The sequence below is a fragment of the Miscanthus floridulus genome, chromosome 19 (assembly GCF_019320115.1).
Source record: "Miscanthus floridulus cultivar M001 chromosome 19, ASM1932011v1, whole genome shotgun sequence".
In the NCBI taxonomy this organism is placed as follows: Eukaryota; Viridiplantae; Streptophyta; class Magnoliopsida; order Poales; family Poaceae; genus Miscanthus; species Miscanthus floridulus.
Window position 1 is genome coordinate 43,373,749 of NC_089598.1, and position 21,007 is coordinate 43,394,755.

At 46.4% G+C, this 21,007-nt stretch overlaps 2 protein-coding genes and 1 pseudogene across 3 annotated transcripts; 2 read left to right on the forward strand and 1 right to left on the reverse strand.

Moving 5' to 3' along the window:
• Positions 1–4,393: 4,393 nt before the first annotated feature.
• On the forward strand, positions 4,394–5,020 carry LOC136525941 (uncharacterized mitochondrial protein AtMg00810-like). The gene has a single exon (XM_066518758.1). The coding sequence runs from the start codon at positions 4,394–4,396 to the stop codon at positions 5,018–5,020; it is 627 nt and encodes a 208-aa protein (XP_066374855.1).
• Positions 5,021–13,477: 8,457 nt separating this feature from the next.
• On the reverse strand, positions 13,478–16,000 carry LOC136525197 (uncharacterized). Of its 2 annotated transcripts, none has more exons than XM_066518188.1 (4): positions 15,603–16,000; positions 15,292–15,390; positions 14,274–14,341; positions 13,478–13,965 (listed from the first exon to the last, which is right to left on the reverse strand). In XM_066518188.1, exons 1-4 carry the CDS (start codon positions 15,633–15,635, stop codon positions 13,878–13,880), a joined length of 288 nt encoding a protein of 95 aa, XP_066374285.1. In that variant the 5' UTR covers positions 15,636–16,000; the 3' UTR covers positions 13,478–13,877. The 2 variants fall into 2 exon arrangements, with proteins under 2 accessions (XP_066374285.1, XP_066374284.1); XM_066518187.1 differs by having other exon boundaries at positions 13,478–13,976.
• A 900-nt stretch (positions 16,001–16,900) lies between these two features.
• On the forward strand, positions 16,901–18,050 carry LOC136525942 (ammonium transporter 1 member 1-like; annotated as a pseudogene).
• Positions 18,051–21,007: the final 2,957 nt, after the last annotated feature.

The following is a 21,007-nucleotide window of genomic DNA, read 5'->3' on the forward strand; positions in this document are numbered from 1 at the left end:
AACACGAACCAATCATCAAGCCACTCACATATCACAATCATCATACATTAAATGATTTATCAAATTACATCATTAATCATAAAAGAAAATGTTAGAGTTATTAGTCCCTATTTATTGTTGCCAATTCCCTAGGCTAGACTGGCCCCTTGGGGCGCCGCCTCCAGGCTGGCCAGGCCCTTTGGGCTCTCTTGTACTCTCTATATATATGTAACACCTCTGCTGTAATCATTCATTAAGCTAATCAATCTTAGCCTTTGGCTTCTATCATGGTATCAAACGCTCTCTCCTGAGCCGTACCGCCCACCCTCTGTTTCCGCTCTCCCAGGCGCGCGCGCGTTTCCCAGGCGCGCGCTCTCGGCTGCTGCACACAACTCTCGGTCGCTGCGCGCGCCGCTCTTCTCGGTGCCCGCGTTCGCCCATTCGCTCGCCGCGCCTGTCTCCTCTCTCCACCCGGCTCCCGCGCGCGCGCCCCTCGGTTGGCCATCGCCCGCGTGCACCCATGGCCGCCACCTCCGCCTCTGGTGTCCTGGGTGCCTTCGCCGCAGCCAAGCTCCGCGATGAGGCACTCGCCGCCGCCCAGAAGCTGGAAGATGAGGCTACATCCCTGCGCTCTACCAACACCGAGCGCAGCCTGGCCCTTCAGGCGGAGGCTGACCTCCTCAAGAATGCCGCCACAACCTAGGAGCACGTTCACCTCGCCATCGCCGCTCTCGCCAAAGAACGCGCGTAGGCAGACGCCCTGGAGCAGCAGGCCACGGCCCTCCGGGAGCGCATTCGCGGCGACTCCCATCGCGATGAGCACCCGCAGGACGATGATGACGCCCGCTCCTTCTCCTCTGACGCAGCCGCCATCGCCCATCTACACAGCCAGGCTGCCGCCGTCCAGAATATCAAGAACCTAATCCCGATCGTCCTCGATCTTCAGGCTTCCAACTACTCCAAGTGGCGCGGCTACGTCCTCCTCCTCCTCAGCCGCTTTGCCCTGAAGGATCACGTCCTCTGCGATGACTCCCGCCTCTACAATTTGGCGTGGTCCCGTATGGACTGCGTCGTTGTCTCCTGGATCTTCAACACCATCTCCCCCGACCTTCTGGATGTCGTCCATGAGCAGGAAGGCATCACCGCTCAGGGAGCATGGCTCGGGCTGGAGCAGTAGTTCCTAAACAATCGCGAGTCCCACACCATGCTCCTCGACGCTGAATTCCACACTCTCTGCTAGGGTGCCCTCTCCATCGATGACTTCTGCCGCAAGATGAAGACCATGGCCGATGCACTTGCTGATCTTGGCGAGCCCGTCTAGGACCACACCCTCATGCTGAACGTCCTGCACGGCCTCAATGAACGTTTCCAGTTCATGTCTCAACTCGTCACCCACTAGCGACCATTCCCTTCCTTCGCCAACGTTCGTGCCAACCTACGCCTGGCCGAGCTCAACATGGCACCGCCTTCGTCGCCTCTACGCCCCTAGGACGCCCACCCCTGCTGCTGTGTCCCCGCAACCTCCACCAGCTGCGGGGGGGGGGGGGGGCTCCGGCTGGTGGCAACAACGGTCATGGTTAGCGTCGCCGCGGTGGTCGCGGCCAAGGCAACTCGGCTGGCGGCCCACAGCCCACCGGCGGTCCTCCTGGTGGCCCACAGTGGCCCTCCTTCCTCAACCCATGGACTGGGTCCATTCATATGTGGCCTGGGTCCTCCTCTGGCGGCTCTCGTGGCCCACCACCGCGCCCTAGCCAGCCACCACAGCACGCCATGATGGCTGGCCCTGCTGCCCCTAGCGCATATTATCCTCCAGCGCCGACTGCCTTCTACCAGACGCCCGCCCTGGCGCCCCCGTCTGTGTGGTCTCCATGGGATCCTCAGGCGCTCGCCAACGCGTTCAGCACCGTCTCCCTCACTCCGCCGTCGAGCACCTCAGACTGGGTCGTCGATTCGAGAGCTTCTTCCCACATCGCTTCTAACTCCGGTATGGTCACTTTGTCACCATCGTCCTCCTTCCCCTCCTCCATTGTTGTCGGCAATGGAACCACTTTACCAGTCATGGGTACTGGCTACTCCACTCTCCCTGGCCCCTTTCACCTTAATAATATTCTTGTTGCCCCTGATATTATCAAAAATCTTCTCTCTGTTAGACAGTTTACCACTGATAATCTTGTTTCTATTGAATTTGACCCTCTTGGTATTTCTATGAAGGATCTCCGTTCCAAGAACGTCCTCCTTCGATGTAACAGCTCGGGGCCTCTGTACACCCTGTAGCTTCCATCATCATCCTCTGGCTCATGCGCTCTCATAGCCACTCCATCTCCGACCACTTGGCATCGCCGCCTCGAACACCCTGGCAAAGCTGCCCTTCAGCATCTTGCTCAAACCTCTTCTATCGTGTGCAGCAAACCTGATGATGATTCTATCTTCCATGCATGTCAGCTTTGGTGCCATGTTCGCTTGCCCTTCACTAGTTCGCTGTCTAGAGCAATCAACAATTTTGACTTAATTCATTGTGATCTATGGACATCACCTGTCATCCGTGTATCTAGATTTAAATATTATTTAGTCATTATTGATGATTGCTCACACTTTGTTTGGACATTTCCTCTTCACATGAAATCTGACACTTTCCCTGTTCTCTCCAATTTCTTTGCTTTCGTGCTCACTCAGTTCGGGTGCGTTATCAAGGCTGTGCAATGTGATAATGGCCGCGAGTTTGATAACTCTACGTCTCGTGCTTTCTTCCTTGCTAAAGGTGTCTCTCTCCACATGTCCTGCCCCTACACCTCACAGCAAAATGGCAAAGCCAAACGCATGATTCGCACCATCAACAACACCACTCGCACCTTGTTGTTCCAAGCTTCCATGCCCTCCTCATATTGGGCCGATGCTCTTGCCATAGCCACCCACCTCATCAATCGCCTCCCCACCAAAACCTTGCACATGAGCACCCCCTTCTTCGCTCTCCATGGCACCCTTCCCTCCTATCATGATCTCTAGACCTTTGGATGCTCCTGCTATCCAAATCTCACTACCACGGCCCCTCACAAGCTGGCCCCTCGGTCCACTTTGTGCGCCTTCCTCGGCTACTCTCTGGATCACAAGGGTTATCGATGCCTTGACCTTACCACCAATCGGGTCATCATCTCTCGCCACGTTGTCTTCGACAAAACAATGTTTCCCTTTTCCCTCCGTCGGCCCTCCCCTCCACCCACTGAACTTGATTTTCTAACTAATGATGATTCCCTGTCAGTCCCTCCTCTATCTACAGGTACTCCCAGGGCTGCTGGGCCTCCGCCAGGCTTCTCCCTACCTAGGCCGCCCCCTGTTTAGGAACCTGCAGCACCCCCTATACAGGTGCCCATGGCGCCCACTGTCCAGGTGCCTGCAGCGCCCCCTGTGCAGGCTGTTTCGGCACCCATAGTGCCTCCTGTACCCCCTGTGCAGGATGTTTTGGCACCGTCAGCACCCCCCTGTATAGGTGCCGATCCACAGGCCGCCCATCATCCACGTCTACCATCGGCGTCCTCCTGCACCAAGCCCGATGACCGAGCCTTCTATTGAGGCTCCCGCTCTTCGACGCTCCAGCATCGTCCCATCTCCACCGTACTATGTCAAGCACGGCCCCCAGCTTCCAACTGGGGCTGTTCCCATCCCACCTGTCGCCAATTCCCATGGTATGGCTACCCATGGGAAGATCAGGTTTCGGCAGCCTCGCTTCGGTCTGCATGCCGAGGTCCTCTCGCCGCTCCCGCGCACGTGTCACGATGCTCTTGCCAATCCTCATTGGCGCTAGGCCATGGAAGAGGAATTTGCTACTCTCTCCGACAACCACACTTGGGACCTCGTTCCTCGTCCTCCCAAGGCAAATGTTGTCACCAGTAAATGGATTTTCAAGCACAAATTTCATGCTGATGGCTCTCTAGACAGATACAAGGCTCGCTGGGTTCTTCGCGGGTTTACTCAATAGCCCGGTGTTGATTATGATGAAACATTCAGCCCTGTTATCAAGCCTGCTATAGTTCGCATAGTCATCACTCTGGCTCATTCCAGGGATTGGCCGATCCATCAACTTGATGTGAAGAATGCCTTTCTTCATGGCACTCTGTCTGAAACAATATACTGCTCACAACCCGCTGGCTTTGTTGATCCTACTCTCCCTGAACATGTTTGCAAACTCAACAAGTCACTCTATGGTTTGAAGTAGGCACCGCACGCATGGTACAGCCGGTTTGCCTCCTTTATGCTGACTCTGGGATTCACCGAAGCCAAGTCTGACACCTCTCTGTTTATCTACCGGCGCGGTACTGAGATAGTCTATCTGCTCCTCTATGTGGATGATATCGTGCTCACTGCATCTTCTCAGCAAATCTTACACCGGGTCATCGCTACACTCAAACAAGAATTCGCCATGAAAGATCTTGGTCCTCTACACCATTTCCTTGGCATAGCTGTTCAACGCAACTGGGATACTCTATTTCTCTCACAACGTCAGTACACCCTGGACATTCTTGCTCGCCACGGCATGAGTTACTGCAAGCCATGCTCTACCCCCATTGACACTTGTGCTAAGGTATATGCTGCTGCCGGCCCTGCTGTTGCTGATCCTACAGCATACCGTAGCCTTGCTGGTGCCCTTCAGTACCTAACTTTCACCTGGCCTGACATCGCCTATGCTGTTCAACAAGTCTGCCTATACATGCATGATCCCAGGGAAGCTCATCTTGTGGCTGCCAAGCGGATCCTTCGCTACCTTCAGGGCACTCTTGACTTTGGCCTTGTCATTCCCCGCTCTGCTCTGACTCAGCTCATGGTCTACACCGACGCTGACTGGGCCGGCTGCCCCGACACCCGCAGCTCCACCTCCAGCTATGCTGTCTTCCTCGGTGGCAGCCTCATCTCCTGGTCCTCCAAGCACCAACCCACGGTTTCGTGCTCAAGTGCCGAGGCCGAATACCGCACTGTTGCTAACGGCGTGGCTGAAGCCTCCTGGCTATGGCAACTTCTCCAGGAGCTGCATCACCCGCTAGCCTCTTGAAAGGTCCTTGTTTGGTTTTGGTAATTGAGTGACAACTTAGGTGGACTAATTGTGTTTATGTGAGATACACAGGTGATTAGTCCACAGGTACATGTGTGTGAGCAACATATGCCATGAAGGTAAAAATGGCTTGGAGATGTTGCAAAGCTCACACATGTAATGATGAAGGAGCTTAAATGCACATGAGACATGACATTGAGTCATGTGATCAAGGTGGAGAAGATCAAGACAAGACTTGGCTTGATGGACCGGTTGCAAGCGTGAAGGGCAAGTCGAAGGCTTTGGAGTGATGGACCGCGTGGCGGTGAAGCTTGAGAAAGACTTGGCGCCGATGGACGATGGCAACGGTGAAGAGCAAGTAGGGTCAAGATCGATGAACCAATATGATCATGTGATGATATGAAGTGGATCATATCATTGTTGACCATGTTGGTGCATGTGTTGCATCGACATTGAAGGAGATGGAATGGAATGCGCAAGGCAAAGGTATAACCTAGGGCATTTCATTTCACCGGTCATAGGTGTGTAGAGAAGTTTATGACCGGGTTTAGGATAGATGGCCGTACTATCAAGAGGGGCAAACTTGTTTGCATATCGGTCATCTAGTGCCACTCGAGTGATCTAACTTTGCATTGTCGCTAGGATCGAGTGGCGTGGCAAGTTGAGTGGCTAACATCCTTTGGGAAATGATTGTGAAAATGCTAACACACATACACATGTTGGTGTACACTTGGTGGTGTTGGCACATTTACAAAGGAGATGGTGTTTGCAGGGGTGAGATGGGTTTGGGTCCCTCTCTCCCTCCCGCCGAGCTTGTTCGGCGGGATTCGGCGCTTTCGGGAAAATAGAATGCCTATTTTCTATTGCGCCGGATGCAAATTCTTGTGGTTAGCACACTTGAGTAAGGGTGAAGAGAATGGAGAAGATGCTGGCGTCGGTCAACTGACCGGACGCTGGATCTGAATGCACCGGATGCTGGCAGGCTGCGTCCGGTCGCGCTGACATACGGTGACGTAGTAGCTGGAGAGTGACCGGACGCTGGCTGCGTCCGATCGCGTTCGACCGGACGCGTCCGGTCATGCTCGGGAGCTTACTGGAAATGACCGAACGCTGGGGGTTCAGCGTCCGGTCAGTTGAAGCTGGAGCGTCTAGTCAGGTCAAGTGACCGTTGGAACCGGGACACGTGGTCGTCTGTGGGCGACCGGACGCTGAGGTCCAGCGTCCGGTCAACACGACCGGAGCGTCCGGTCGGCCCGACCGTTGCCCAGTGAAGGGGTAACGGCTAGTTTAGCCCTTGGGGCTATAAATAGAAGTGGCCCTCGGCCATGGCTGGCGTGGAGCACCTCAAGGGACTTAGTGTCCATGCTTGTGAGTGCTTGGGAGCCCTCCATCACACATATACTTGATAGTGATCATTCGATTGTGTGAGTGAGCGATTCTAGTGCGATTGCATCGTGAGGTTGCATCGAGTGGCACTAGGTGATCGAGTTGCAAGCCAGTGGTGCTTGTTACTCTTGGAGGTTGCCACCTCCTAGACGGCTTGGTGGTGGTCTCTGTCGAAGCGCGCAAGAAGCTTGTGCGGCGCTCCGGAGAAGTGCTTGTGAGGGGCATTGTGCTCGCCCCGCGGGAGTCGCGAAGAGCAACTCTAGTAAAGCGTGTCATTGAGCTACCCTCACTCAAGGGGTAGGTTCTTGCGGCGCCCGACGTGCGGGCTTAGCGGGTGATGCTAATTAGCCGCCGAACCACCAAGTGAGCGGTCGACACAACGGGGACTAGCGTGTTGGCAAACACGTGAACCTCGGGAGAAAAATCATCGTGTCAACCTTGTTCTTCCCATTGGTTTGCATCCCCATTACACAAGCTTGCAATTACTTTTATACATATTAAGCTTGTGTAGTTGCTCTTGTAATTAGATAGCTTGTGTAGCTTGCTAATTACCTTCTTGCTTGTGTAGCATAGAAGTAGCTCCCTTGCGTGGCTAATTTGGTTTTAGTAACCTTGTTAGTCACATTGCTTAGTTTGTGTAACTAAGTATTTGCGCTCTCTAATTAGGCATTGGTTGCCTTGTTATTGAGCATTGCTAGTGAGCTTAGTTAGCTTTGTGCTTTTGCTTACTAGCATGTGTTGGAGCTCCCTTGTTGCTTAAAGTACTAGTGGCATAGGTTTGTGTGACCTTGCTCCTAGAATTGTTTAGGAGAGCTCTAGCTAGCCCGGCACCTTTGTTGCATAATTGTTATCTTTGCAAGGTGCTAGTGAACATATATAGTGGGGTATAGTCTTGGCTAGACCGATAGTTTTAATTCCGCATTTGTATCGGTTAGCCGACGCAATTAAGTTTTAGAAAAGACTATTCACCCCCCCCTCTAGTCGCCATCTCGACCCTTCACCTCTGCCTCCCTCGTCTACTGCGACCAAGTCAGCGCCGTCTACCTCTCCACCAACCCCATTCAACATCAGCGCACCAAGCACGTGGAAATCAACCTCCACTTCGTTCGGGAACGGGTCGCCCTTGGGGCTATTTGTGTGTTTCATGTTCCCACCATGTCGCAGTTCGCCGATGTCTTCACCAAGGGTCTTCCCTCCTCGGTCTTCATGGATTTTCGCTCTAGCCTGAATGTTCATCCCAACAACGTTCCGACTACAGGGGGTGTTAGAGTTATTAGTCCCTATTTATTGTTGCCAATTCCCTAGGCTAGACTAGCCCCTTGGGGCACTGCCTCTAGGCTGGCCAGGCCCTTTGGGCTCTCTTGTACTCTCTATATATATGTAACACCTCTGCTGTAATCATTCATTAAGCTAATCAATCTCAGCCTTTGGCTTCTATTAGAAAATACAAGTGAGGTGCAATCTTAAACATGACATCTAGATGGTTCATTAATTAACCCATGTTCTAACTAAGTTTTACTCTCAGTCTCTTCTTTACTACTATCAGAATAACTATAGTTCATTTGGGGGGACGCTGTCTCGAAGTCTGCTACACTTCGACTTCATTGAGCTTGGTCATCAAGTCAAAAGTACTTGCAAAACAACTTATCAGCAGCACCATTAGTACATTGCGTACTCAGAAGGCTTATTCCAACATACGTATTTGGTGGATGTAGGGATTAATAGGCATGTGTAACCTTTCCATAAAAAGCATGGTGTTTATTAGAGAATGATATGCTCATGATTCATAATTCAATTCGTAACTAGTATAGTTGTATTAACAAGTAGTAATGGTGAAACATAGTTAAGTGATCAATATTATATCATCTCATCATCAAGTTCCATGATTAGCACTACTGAGTCTAGAAGAGAGAACAACCAATAAGTCTGTCCGAAGACTTCAGGCTTTCGAAAAGATCTCTATAGAGGTGTATAACTGTACCCACATGGACACCAAGGATGAACCACCATACCATGCACGGATAAGGGTTGCCTCATGGGTCCAACCTTTCCTCAATGTGGCTCTCAGATTGACAAACAGTTTGATGGGGGTACCGATGTAACGACATCTCGTCTAAACCGCATGTCACCCCCCATGCTGAATCCACATGATAATCGACTCACCACCAAGTACTTGGCTTACCGCCCCCATAAGTGATATGTGGTCTGTACAGGTGGTTACTCAAACTCACTATCCCATGAACGGTGCTTATTAGCTACTCCACGAGATGTCACTTGAGGCCCAACACTCATAGTGACCTTACCCCTCGCTTGAGTAGAGATTACGAAATTGATCATCACTTACTAATTCAAGTTAAAGGTGAGTCCTTAGTCACATTAAGTGAATTGAGTCAAGTTGACACCCTTGCAAGTTTTATGTAGTTACTTATCCCGGTGTAGCTCCTACACACGTGAGAGTGAGTGCCCGCTCATGCTCGACTTCTAACGGAGCTAGCCAACCAAGCAATTAAGCGATCCTAGCCTGTTGTTTATGTCAAGGCTATGATTAACTCAAGTGAGTGGTCTAACTTAGTGAAACATGGTTAAATAGTTCATCATTTAAATGAAATGCAAACTCATAATGAATGAATATGTAAGCATCCAAAATAGGGGTAGTAGTAATGGTGCCTGTCTGTCATGAAGTCCTGATGACCAAGGGTGACCATGACTACTCACACAGGTTCCTCACATATTATATAGACCTGCAGAATTAGCGCATTGCAAGAGTTGGAGATCGAAAAATGGGAAAAGTGGGAGATAAAGTGGTACACTTGTGGTGTATGAGAGACGATCAACCATTAATAGATTAGAGGTTCATTGATGTTTATTTGATTATAGAATAGGGTGGTTGAGTCCTAGGGTTAAGGGTTAATCATGAGATATTTTATTTAATTCGAAGGATGGCTCATGGATTTAACGGATGATCCGTGAGTGAACTCATGAGGCTGGAAAGTTAGGTTTGGGCTCTGAGTGAGTTGACAGAATGTACCGGTGAATTGCTGAACGATCCATGGTGATGACAGAATGTTACCCAAAATGATCCATGGGTGCAAGGACTTAGCCATTTTGGTGATTGTGTTCATGGATGATCCGTGAAATTGTCGGATGCTCCATGGTGAAAGGGGTGCTCCTGGATTCTCTAGAAATTTAATATTTGTCCTTAATGGACGATCCATGGATCTCTCACAGATGATCCGTGAAAACATTAACAGTGAAGACTAAGTGTTGGCTGTGATTTTGGTTAAGTGTTTGTGCTGATGGATGATCCGTGGATGTGATGGATGCTCCATTAATGAGTCGACATAACCTATGTTCTTCGGTGTTCATAGTGCTCATTTCTGACGCAAGCCTAGATTGTGGATGATGTTTACCATGCATGTGCAAGGGCTCTCTAGGGTGGTTTAGGTGACATGTTGGGCTAGTGATTGCTAGGTTTTGAGCTCTAGTTAGTAAGTGCATCTAGTGATTTGGAAATCAATTCATTCATGAGAAAATGAGAGACTACATCATAAATTTGGGCATTGCAACTTATCTTTGAGATTGGGTGACCCCTAGGCCACCAAGATCAGAGATGGAGTCTTCGTCAACCTTGTTTCCAAGCAAAAGAGGTGGATTTGGCCATTCATGAGTTTTCTTGCAAAAATCGATCAAAATGCATTAGAGAGAAATCCAAGAGATCCATGAGATGATTGAAGGGATGATCTTGAGCTTACTCTTGAGATGATGGAGCAACTACCAAGCTTCACATTGCATCCATGCATAGTGAAATCAAGAGTTAGGGTTTGAGAGAGATGATTTCAAGAAATGTGATGAGAGAGCTCTTGAGCTAACCATGGATAGAGATGAAAATGGAGATGCTCTTGGTGCATGAAATGGGTGTTGATCTTTCCTTTGTTTTCTTTTGTTTCTCTTCCTTCTCTTCTTCTCCTTCACTTTCTCGCTCTAATTCTTCCTTTGTTCATCCTTTGTAGAGAGAGAGGGAGGGGAATGGAAATGAGTGAGAGAGAGAGTGAAGGCTGATCTTCATTCCTAACTTGTGCTGACATGTGGGTCCCATGAGAGAGAGATGGACAACTCATCCAAATTCTAATTCTGCTGAATAAATGAATTGACGGATGGTATGCCGATGCCACAGAACGTTCCTCCAACACACTGATTTTGAAAAATTGATTTAGGGAGAGGGGTTTGGCATCGGGGCCAATAATCATGTCCTAACGGTTGGTAATCACTTGTAGAGAGGTTAGAGATGTTGATTAGTATCCTTCTCGAGGTATCTTTTCGAAGTTGACCATAGTTGACTCTGGGTTGTCTTCGGTTGGCTTGAGAGAATTGATAAAGTTGATTGATGAATTTGGAGTCCTTGTCCGAGTAGATAGCACTAGGAATCCTTCAAAGAGAATGATAAGGTGATTCTAGGGTGCTTGAGGGACTATGCAATGTAATCAAAAGAGGATTGCGAGAAAGGTTTTAGTTAGAATGACTTTGGGTCATGGTAGTGATGGACCTTGGACGCTGGCTATTCATCACAAATATTGTCATTGAACACTACATGATATGACGCTCTAGAACCGTAATGAACACGACTTCATCATTAAATCAATCACTCATATGTGACGCTCTATTTTCGAACTATAAGGAACACCTCTTTGTCATTAAACCATTTAGAAAGACAAAAGTGTTAAAATGTCTGCCTTTCGTAATAATGGTTTCCAGAAAACTCAAAAAACACATAAAATTAGGATGTTACATTCTTCCACCCTTAAAAGAATTCGTCCTCGAATTCAGCCGCTTTAAAAACATTAACGAAAAGATAAACGTAGAGGCATAAATCTAGGTATTTATTAGCCTAGGAGAGCAGCACATAAATACAACAAGAAGAAATGTTAACCAAAGAATGCAACATGCTTTCTGCTAACTCAGATATGCCAAGACTGCACAATTACACTATTTTACCATAAGACAAACATGAAGAACGTCTATCTATGCTCAATGGCTCAAGATGCAAATCCAGCTATTCCGTGAACAATCGAACCTTGAACAGAAATTCAAGGTATCAATAAGGAAATCCCCATTGCAAGGAGGCAAGAAAAAAACTATAAACATGCCAATTATAAAGAAGAGCAACCCAATCTATAGAAACAACCTACATTACACTCCCCAGTTTAATTAACCTTTGTCTCAACCATGGACTTGGAGCAGCTCAGCAAATGAGCACCAGGCTACGTCTTGAACCAATCTCCAAACAAACATGTTTAGGATATGATAGCTCAGCAAATGAGCACAAAAAACCGCCACCAACCATCCTAACTTAGCCCAACACGCTTCATTCTTGTGCACCCACAAGATGACAAGATGCATTGCCGTTATGAAATGTGTCACTCTAAGAGCATTGTGCTAGAATACCTTAACACAACTACTACCTCTAAAACCCATTAAGCACTATATTTATCAAACTCCAAAGCCACTTAATATACAAGAAGAAAGCCTTTAAGGCTATGAAAACAAATACACACCAAAGAAAACTATAAAGCATCTATGGCTTTGAGCAAATCACTTTAAGCATCTTCCAAAAAACAAGCATACTCCATGAGGCTTAGCACTAGGCACACTTCAGAGCATTGCCACCTGTTTAGCAATATGATCTCAGTTCAAACATCCACACAAGCATATATGAACAAGAAGTAAAGCACCGCTACACTCCAACCCATTGTGCAAAGCAAAACATCAATCACTATTTTTAGCTAACAGCGGTAGGGTTTCTTGATTTTTTTGTTTCTTTAAATATACAAAAGCAATGATAGTGAATAAATACATATTCAGGAACTCCAAGACAAGGCCTAAAACTTTCATGAGGCAGACTATTTAATTGGTCATCCTGGTACACCCTGCATAAGATGTACTATGTCTGACCATGATTGGTAGAGAGACCAAGTCTCGCAGATGTGTGGACGTGGCACATCCATACATTTGTTTATTTCCAAAACCATGTTGATGAAAGACTTCCGCTAGTAATTCTGATGCTGTAGTTGCTTGACTGAACTTCATGTGTTATGAACTAAGTGGAACAATGGTTTGTAAACTTAAGTACTTGGTAATGTAATGTGACCTAACTGTGATGTTTGATGTATTCCCCTGCGTGATCCTAGACGACGGTCGGACATAGTACATCTTATGGGGGTGCACCGTGATGACCAGTGAATTATCTAACTTAGTAGTCAATGGAAGACTATTGGGTTAGATACTCATTTAAAAGGGAGATGATCCTGATAGCAACCATATATACAGATCATCAAATCTTAGAAAGTTCAGCGAATGCTATTATTTTGCATAGGACAAAATTTGGCTAGGGAACATTTTATTTATTTTATCCCTATCTCCAAGAAATAAAGATTTTCACCATCAAGTGGTTGATGTAGTTTTGATTGGACACAAAACCTATATTCTTATTGAAATCTAGAATAGTTGATGATCAAACTAATCAAACCGCGAATGGGGAGATCTTGAACAATTTGTTTAATTCAGTTTAAATAAATGTATTTTTACAATGTTCGATAAGAGCTGCCATGTCAAAAATCGAGAGAGATCTCCCGTTATAATCGTGGGCAAACAGACTAATCCTTGACATTCCGCATTTAACTTCTTGCCCATTTTATTCAGATATGAGAATTTACATATTTTTATGGGTTCTGAAAGAAAGTCATAGAGCTTGATATTTAAGTGTAGCACCACATGCATAGTATGAAAATTAAAGTTATGATATGTTAATGTCTAAATATTTTTATGCTTTGCAGCGGGAGAAAAAAATCTATCAAGATTTTATTTTGACTAGTATATTGCCCGTAGCGTGGCATCTATCAATGCAACAACCAACCAACGAATATCTTTTAGTAATCAAGCATAGATTGAGAAAGAGAAAATATTTATAACTCATGCAAAAAGCAATTTAAAACTTTCCAGCAAACAAACATAAGCGAGCCTTGCTTTCACCCAGTCACAGAGGCAGCTCTGCAATGTTGCAGTGTAGTTATAAACAGAAGGCCCAATGAAGATATTGCAAGTCCGGGCGACAATTTTACTTACCAAACCCAATTAACTGCTTTAGTACACCTGCCTGCAACAACAAGCCGGCAGCCAAAACAAAACCACTCCAGTATTGCACCCAACAATAGAAAGCTGACAGCCAAAACAAAACTACTTCAGTAGTGCACCTTCAACAACAAACCAACAGACAGAAAGATATGCACAGAGAAATACATCTCCTGCTGGAGCACATGCCTAGGCAGCAAGATGGCTTCAGATCTTCAAGCTCCACTATCTTCAGAAGGTGCCCTTAGAGCTTCCAATTAGCTGGTGCTTTATTTGGATATCTAGTGGACTCAATATGCACCAGTTAGCGAGATCCTCTCTACCCTTGGTATTAGAGCTTCAAACGTCAAGCACCATCTTCTCTACCGCTGCAGATATCTGATATGGCATAGTTGCTCCCAATTCTAGATTTTGGACAGCATGGGCCGGTGAAGCTGAAGAAAACCTTGCCACATGCCAATGGTTTTAAAGTTACTGCAAACTCCATAGAGCAGTAAAACTTAAAGCATTGAAAACAATATGTTTTTTCTCATAAATATGAAACTTTGCTATGGACTAAAAAATATCTATGTAATGCCACCCGAACAACGCAGGTAACTCAACATTTGTTTAGCTACAACACAAGCAAAGAAATGGTGAATAGTTTCTTCTTCCATGCAGTGCTTGAAAACAATAAGAGATCCATTAAAAAACACAACATGATTTTATTGCTTGCATTATCATTGACATAGGGAACACATACCAGAAGCGGCAATTGCTTGCCAATAGCCCACAGGCTTGCATGACGTCCCAGCCAGATGAAATATGTATCTGAGAAGACAAAGCAAATGACTGTAAGTAATGCTGCAGATTCATAAGTCCTGCCAAGACAAAAAAAAAGTAAGATCAACATATCCCCTTGATTAGGGACTTTTGCTATAAATCTATCCTGAGATGTAGATTCATAAACATGCAACAGAAAGAGAGCTAACATCAAGCTTATAATTCTGCTCAACGCTAATTAGCCCATCCCATCAAGTATCCCATTTCACCTAGATTACTTTTTTTCTTAAATAAAAAAGGACACATAAGAAAGCATGCCGGCAAATCCTGAAAAAAAATGAAATATAACCTATGACGGCTACTATTTAAGAAAGAATGTAGCTTTCTAATGTGTTGGTAGTGATTAAATTTGGAAAAGGCAATTGAGATCGTGCCACTTTCAGGGCTCAACAAACACCCAGGTAACATTTCCTGTAGCAAGAGATCATTGTCTGAACTCTGGAACTACTTGGGCTCCAGAAAAAAAAGTAGCTTCCGGACCTCATCTCCTGGATACATATTGGCTCACTAACAATAGGAGTAACACTAGTGTATATTGGAAAATTCTTTGCAAGAACAGACTATTGAAAAAAGAAGCCTATAGTATTATGCATAAAAGAATTCTCATAACTGCTGACTATACACCTCACACGCCTTGATTTGAATGCGTCTGAACAAAAGAAACAGAAAAAGCAAATTAAAAGAGGCTATCTACCTTGGTAAGCAAATTAGCACATGAGAAAGGGGAAACCAGTGTCAACAGTCTTGGAACTGATACAGAAAGCAACATATGTGAATCAAGTAATATTTCAAAAAACCCACCCCCAAAAATGCTGCTTCTTTCAGAATGAGCTAGACATGTTCAAATTCTTCAGATACAGATAGATGACAAGTATGTTAACTCACAGTGAGCATCATGGTGATTGAAATAATGAGTTGCTGAAACCAGTTGTACTTACACATTGGCTTTTTTCAGATTTTGAATTCTCCGCTTCTTTAGCTTTGATTTGAAGATCTTTCTTTGTTCTGTCCTTTATCAGCTCGGTGCATTCATTTTTCTGCAAACAAGATTACAAGGAATCAACACTTGCTGATCATACGAGTTAGCTAAAAACAATTCCCATTAGTCGACAAAAAAGAGTTTGTCAACAACACCGGTTTAGCAGATCAGACCTCATCTCAATATAAATTCAAATATATATATAAAAAAATGCACAGCTCAACACAGAAATACAGAATACTGCTACAGATGGTGACACAAGGTACGCACCAATTCATTCATTTGCTTGGAGACACGGTTCATCTCCCTCTTCGGTGGTTTAGATCAAAGGCATTAGGAACAAAACACAAATGCATCTTGTCCGCGAACGCCTCGTCGGGCACGTCCCTTCTCGTCCTCGTCAGCCGCCTCAAGCCGCCGACCCCACCCTGCTCCGATGCACCGCCGCGCGACCCGCTCCGACCCGATGCGCAGGCGTCGGGGCCTCGCGACCTGGCCCCACTGCTGGCGCCAGTGTCGCAGCCGCGCGACCCCTCCCGTCGCCGCCGCCGTTAGATGCGGCCATGGTGTCGGCAGGCAACGCCCCCGGCGGCCAAGCGGAGGGAGAAGCGGCGCGGCCGGGGAAGCCACAGCGCGGGCGACACGGCGTGGCCAGGTTTTTTTTTCGTTTTTTTTTTGTCGTATAGGATCAGGGATCGAACCATGTGCGTCGCGTCTGGGGACGTGGATGCCGCGCGTGGGGTCGCGGGGAGCGAAAAATTCATAGGCTGTCCAATAGATCCCTCTCCTTATCCTTAGGGTGGGCGTTCGATTCTCGGTTTAATTCTCTTAGTTATTAATGAAATTTGGTTTCTAGAAAATAGAAATTGATCGGTTCTAATTTTTTTTTTGGAATCGAGCATTTCGATTCTTGATTATTTCGGTTTGGTTTCGGCTCTAACCGAACTAACCGAATTTTTTCAGGAGACCTCAGGACAACAATAAATATATCTGTTGTAAGGCAAATTTATGCAACACTATGTTTATTTTTCATAATAATAATGCATAAAAAACAATAGCAATACATTAACACAAATATATAGCAGTTCAAATATAAAACATTACACATAAACCAAACATAATCTTACAAATACAAGTAAGTGAAGTATAATTCATGTAATTCGGTTCTTTTGGTTAATTTGGTTAACCGAGAGTAGGAACCGAAATTTCTTCGGTTATTTCGGTTCCTCAATATTAGGAACCGAATTTTTCGGTTTCGGTTCCAGTTCTTTTGGTTCGGTTTTCGGTTTTCGGTTAAATTTGCCCAGGGCGACCTCTGCCATCGAAATGATCCACGAACTTTACTTCGAGTGTCATCTAGTCTGAATGGGTTCTAACCCGCTCCGTAGGTTGACGTGGCTGTTGACTCTACATCTTACGTGTGGGGTCGTGGTCCACCTCTTCTCCTTGGTGCCACTGCCTGGCTCGGCGGCGGCGAACGCCACAGCTACCTCTGCGGCCAGTTCGCGGACACGACGTCCACGATGGACGCCATGTTCTCGCACTTCTCGGCCTAACTCGTCTTCACCATGCTCTGCGCTGGCTCCGCCCGTGCCAAGAACACTATGAACATCATGCTTACCAACGTGCTCGCCACTGCCGCCGGAGCGCTCTTCTACTACATCTTCGGCTTCAGCTTCGCCTTCGCCTTTGGCATGCCCTCCAACGGCTTCATCAGCAAGTAGTTCTTTGGTGGAGCTAGAGCAAATATGAGGGGGGGGGGGGGGGGGGGGGGGGTGCGCTTGTCCCGTGGATGCATAGAATTTTACCGTATGGATACGAATATGGTAAAAAATCGATCGTATTCACTGTTTTTTGATATTCTTGTAGGTGCGCCCGCACCCTGTAGAGTGTATATAGATCCGCCCATGTCTTTGGGTGCCAGCACCTACCCAAGACCGGCTTTGCTTATGACTTGGGCCCATCGCCGCCGCGGGCATCACGTCGGGCTCCATCGCCGAGAGGACCCAGTTCGCCGCCTACCTCATCTACTCTGCGTTCCTCACAGGGTTCGTCTACCTAGTGGCGTCCCACTGGTTCTGGTCCGCCAACGGCTGGGCCGCCGCCAGCCGCAAGTCTGGCCCGCTGCTCTTTGGGTCCGGCGTCATCGACTTCACGGGCTCCCGCGTCGTCCACATGGTCGGCGACATCGTGGGCTCTTGGGCACGCTCATCGAGGGTGCTTCGACCACGCCGGCCGCTCCGTGGCGCTCAATGGCCACAGAGCGTCGCTCGTGGTGCTCGGCACCTTCCTGCTGTGGTTCGGCTGGTACGGGTTCAACCCCGTCACAACCACCGTCGTCGGCGGTGTCGCCGCGCTCACCAAGCTGTTAGGGAAGTGGCTCTAGATGGGCCACTGGAACGTGGTGGAAGGTTTGCAATGACCTCCTCGGCAGGTTCGCGGCCATCACGGCCGGGTGCAGCATGGTCGAGCCGTAGGCGGCCGTCATCTGTGGGTTCGTGTCCGCGTGGGTGTTCACCGGCGCAAATAAGCTCGCCGCGCGCCTCAAATTCGACGACCCGCTGGAGGCGACACAGCTGCACGGTGGGTGCGCGCCTGGGGCTCTTCGCGAGGCAAAAGTACGTGGAGGAGATTTACAGCATTGGGAGGCCCTATGGGCTGTTCATGGGTGGCGGCGCCAGGAAGAAGATGAGGATGCAGAGTCAGCAGCCACGTTAGCATGCAGAGCGGGTTAAGAGCTGTTTAGACCTAAATGAAATCCGAAGCTAAGTTCATGGACCTAGGGATAGCATTTAATAGTAGGGGGTCTAAATGACACATGTTGCCAACTTGAAGGACCGCCCATGAATTTTTGTCTTGCGGAGAGGAGGGCAGGGGGCTGAGGAGTACCATACATGCAATTTTGACCATCAGATTTGAGTAAGTAATAAGAGAACTGAATGGTTCATTTGTCCGATGTTGTTTTTCTAGGTACACTTTATGAGGTGTGTGGCAAAGGGCCATCTCAGCGGAGGTGTTTTTTTGGGTAGACTTAGCATAGAAAAAGATAATGTTTTAGTAGGATAGATATATGGATGTCATGATCATCATAAAATAAATTAGATTTAAATTTTTATAGAAAGTATAAAATGTAAATAGACATACTACATTCTCATAGTCGTTTCGCATGGTAGTTGTCTCTCGTTGCAACCCACAACATGTTTTGCTAGTAAAAGAATAAACGACCCTAATCACAAATACATTTACTATTTGTATAAATATTTTTAAATATAAATACTTACTATTAGTTAAGGAACTGCCGATGGATTTTATTTATTGGCAAATGGAGTATTAAATGAGTATATCGCAATTAGATATGCACCAGGATGGCATATGCTAGCTTGTACATACTATATACCTACCTGTCCATGCTCTGTTAAGTAGAGACAAATCTCGTAGCACAATTATTCATTATTTTAAGGAAAAAAAAACTGTCATATATACAGATAATCAAATCTTAGAAAGTTCGGCTGGGGAGTATTTTATTCCATAATATGTGCCCCAGATAGGAGTATAAAGTCAACGGATGATGGCCTCTATATACAGTGATTGTGTCAGCCGTAGCCACGATATAATAAGAAAGAAAGCCCTGAGAAAGGCAGCGCTTACCGTCAGCTCAAAATGAAGAACACCGGCCGCCGCGACGACGGTATTGCAGCGGCCACGATCCTGATCGCCGTTCTTCTCGTCGGATGTCTCGCGACCTCCGTGCATTGTAAGTAGATATACCAAGAAAGTGATTTCTCTCTAGCTATGCCGGATGTGTGTATATATATATCCACACACAATGCAATGCTTTGATATATATAGGTGCTCGAGTGCCTACAGATGTCGCCGGAGAACGCGCGGCGGAGGTGACATTGGGTCGACCTCTACCCTTTTGCTACAAGTCGTGTGTCAACGGGTGCTGTGACTTCTGCTGCGCGAGCGACTACACGCCGACGTTCTGCTGGGATAGTGAAGCCATGTGCAAGCACGAGTGCCATCCGCCATTCCACACATGAGCCCTCCCGTTCGAGGATGTCACAGCGAGCGTGGATTAGGGAAAACGAATTCTCTCTCGTCTCGTCATGTATGCAGGTTCCTAGCGTCAGTCGCGTGCATGTATGTCATTAGATTTATTAGTCTCGGATGCATTGAACGGCCCGACCGTTGTCATCTCCGTGTAACATGTTGGAAGCTAGTACAAGGCTTTCCGAATAAAAGCTACCGTAGCAGCATATTGCCGTTCCGACTGTATATGTTTGTTATTTTGTGCGTCTTGTCCTGTTCAGCAGCACTACTTCAACGCTATTTTTCAGCGAACGAACAATATTTTCTCTTACAATAAAATAGCATAAGCAACAGTATAAACCAAATTTCAGCCAAACGAAGAACAACTTCAACTTCTATGCAATACTCTCGTCCTGCAGACAACATGAGGGGCACGACGATTTGTCGATTTCTCATTTGCAGCTGTTTTTTTTTTTGGTACGGTGTCTTGAGGCTTCGACTTCCAGCTGTTTAAATCATTCGAGTGCTAGTTCTCTTGATGTTAAACGTTTAGGGTTCAACAGCAGCAGCAGTAGGGATACACTGCAACTTTACCTTAGCCTTACTTTACTTTATGCTCAAATACAAAAAATTGAGTGAACAAATTTTAAAAAAATATAGCAGCTGCAGCAGCAGTAATAATAGTAGTAGTAGTAATAAAAAATCAAGGCACCTCAAGCATGGCTTTCGCCTTGAGTTAAAAAGATTTAGGCTCCTAGTATTTCAGCTGGTAGAGCCCTTGTTTGTCCATCTTTGTTTCTTTATTAGATAAAACAGGTACAAGAATAAGTGTGAGAGAGATCTCTCAAGCGTAATAAACACACAATAATTCGAAATCTCTCATCAACACGTTGCACAATATCGGACGATCCAACGTATAGAAGAACAGGACAGATGGACTCTAGAGAGGGTTAGCTAAACTTGTGGTTCAACCAAACCACCTATGAGACTCCCCTCAGCTCCTTCCTCTTCAACGATGGTTTGTGCAACACTACCCTCAACTCTCTAAAATCTTGAGTTTAAATAAACATAATCTTAATCATTAAAATTAAACTCAATTATCCCTACTATCTCCTCATGGTGAACATGCCTTTCTATGGTTGGCTCTCATATTCTTTATTTTCCTCGCTAATATTCCTATCACTTGTGAACAAGCTATCATATGAAAAGCATGCCATCTAAGTAGTTGATGAATGAGATATGGAATGATGAAAGAAACCTTGCTTCTTTTTGCAAAGTACTTGGGAATTTTATCTTACAAAAATTCAAAATCAATAGCTTGTCTCCTCAATGATGTTAAAATTTCTACCAAGGCCATATGTTAATCTCATTAAAAACCTTACACATATGCTACTTATCTTTGCATTGAGTTTTGTCAAATTGTTGCGACCCTTGTGAGAAACTCTTCATGCTTTCATGATCAAGGTCGCGTACACGCCACCCTAATATGCCAACTTCTACACTGGAAGTTGCACAAAAACATGTCATCCATCCAAACACCAAATAAGAACTCCATGGGAATTTTGATCTCTATCTACAATTATCTAGGAAGAAGAGGCATGGCAATGAAAAAATGGAAACATGAAGGTCCAAGAAGAAGAAAA

What these genes read in the sequence shown, in the direction of transcription:
- LOC136525941 (XM_066518758.1), top strand. Translation starts at nt 4,394, where the DNA reads ATGAAAGATCTTGGTCCTCTACACCATTTCCTTGGCATAGCTGTTCAA.
- LOC136525197 (XM_066518187.1), bottom strand. Translation starts at nt 15,635, where the DNA reads ATGAACCGTGTCTCCAAGCAAATGAATGAATTG. An exon ending in CCAAGCAAATGAATGAATTG is followed by an intron (nt 15,391 to 15,602) that starts GTGCGTACCTTG and finishes TCTTGTTTGCAG; the next exon opens with AAAAATGAATGCACCGAGCT. An exon ending in AATCTGAAAAAAGCCAATGT is followed by an intron (nt 14,342 to 15,291) that starts GTAAGTACAACT and finishes TTGTCTTCTCAG; the next exon opens with ATACATATTTCATCTGGCTG.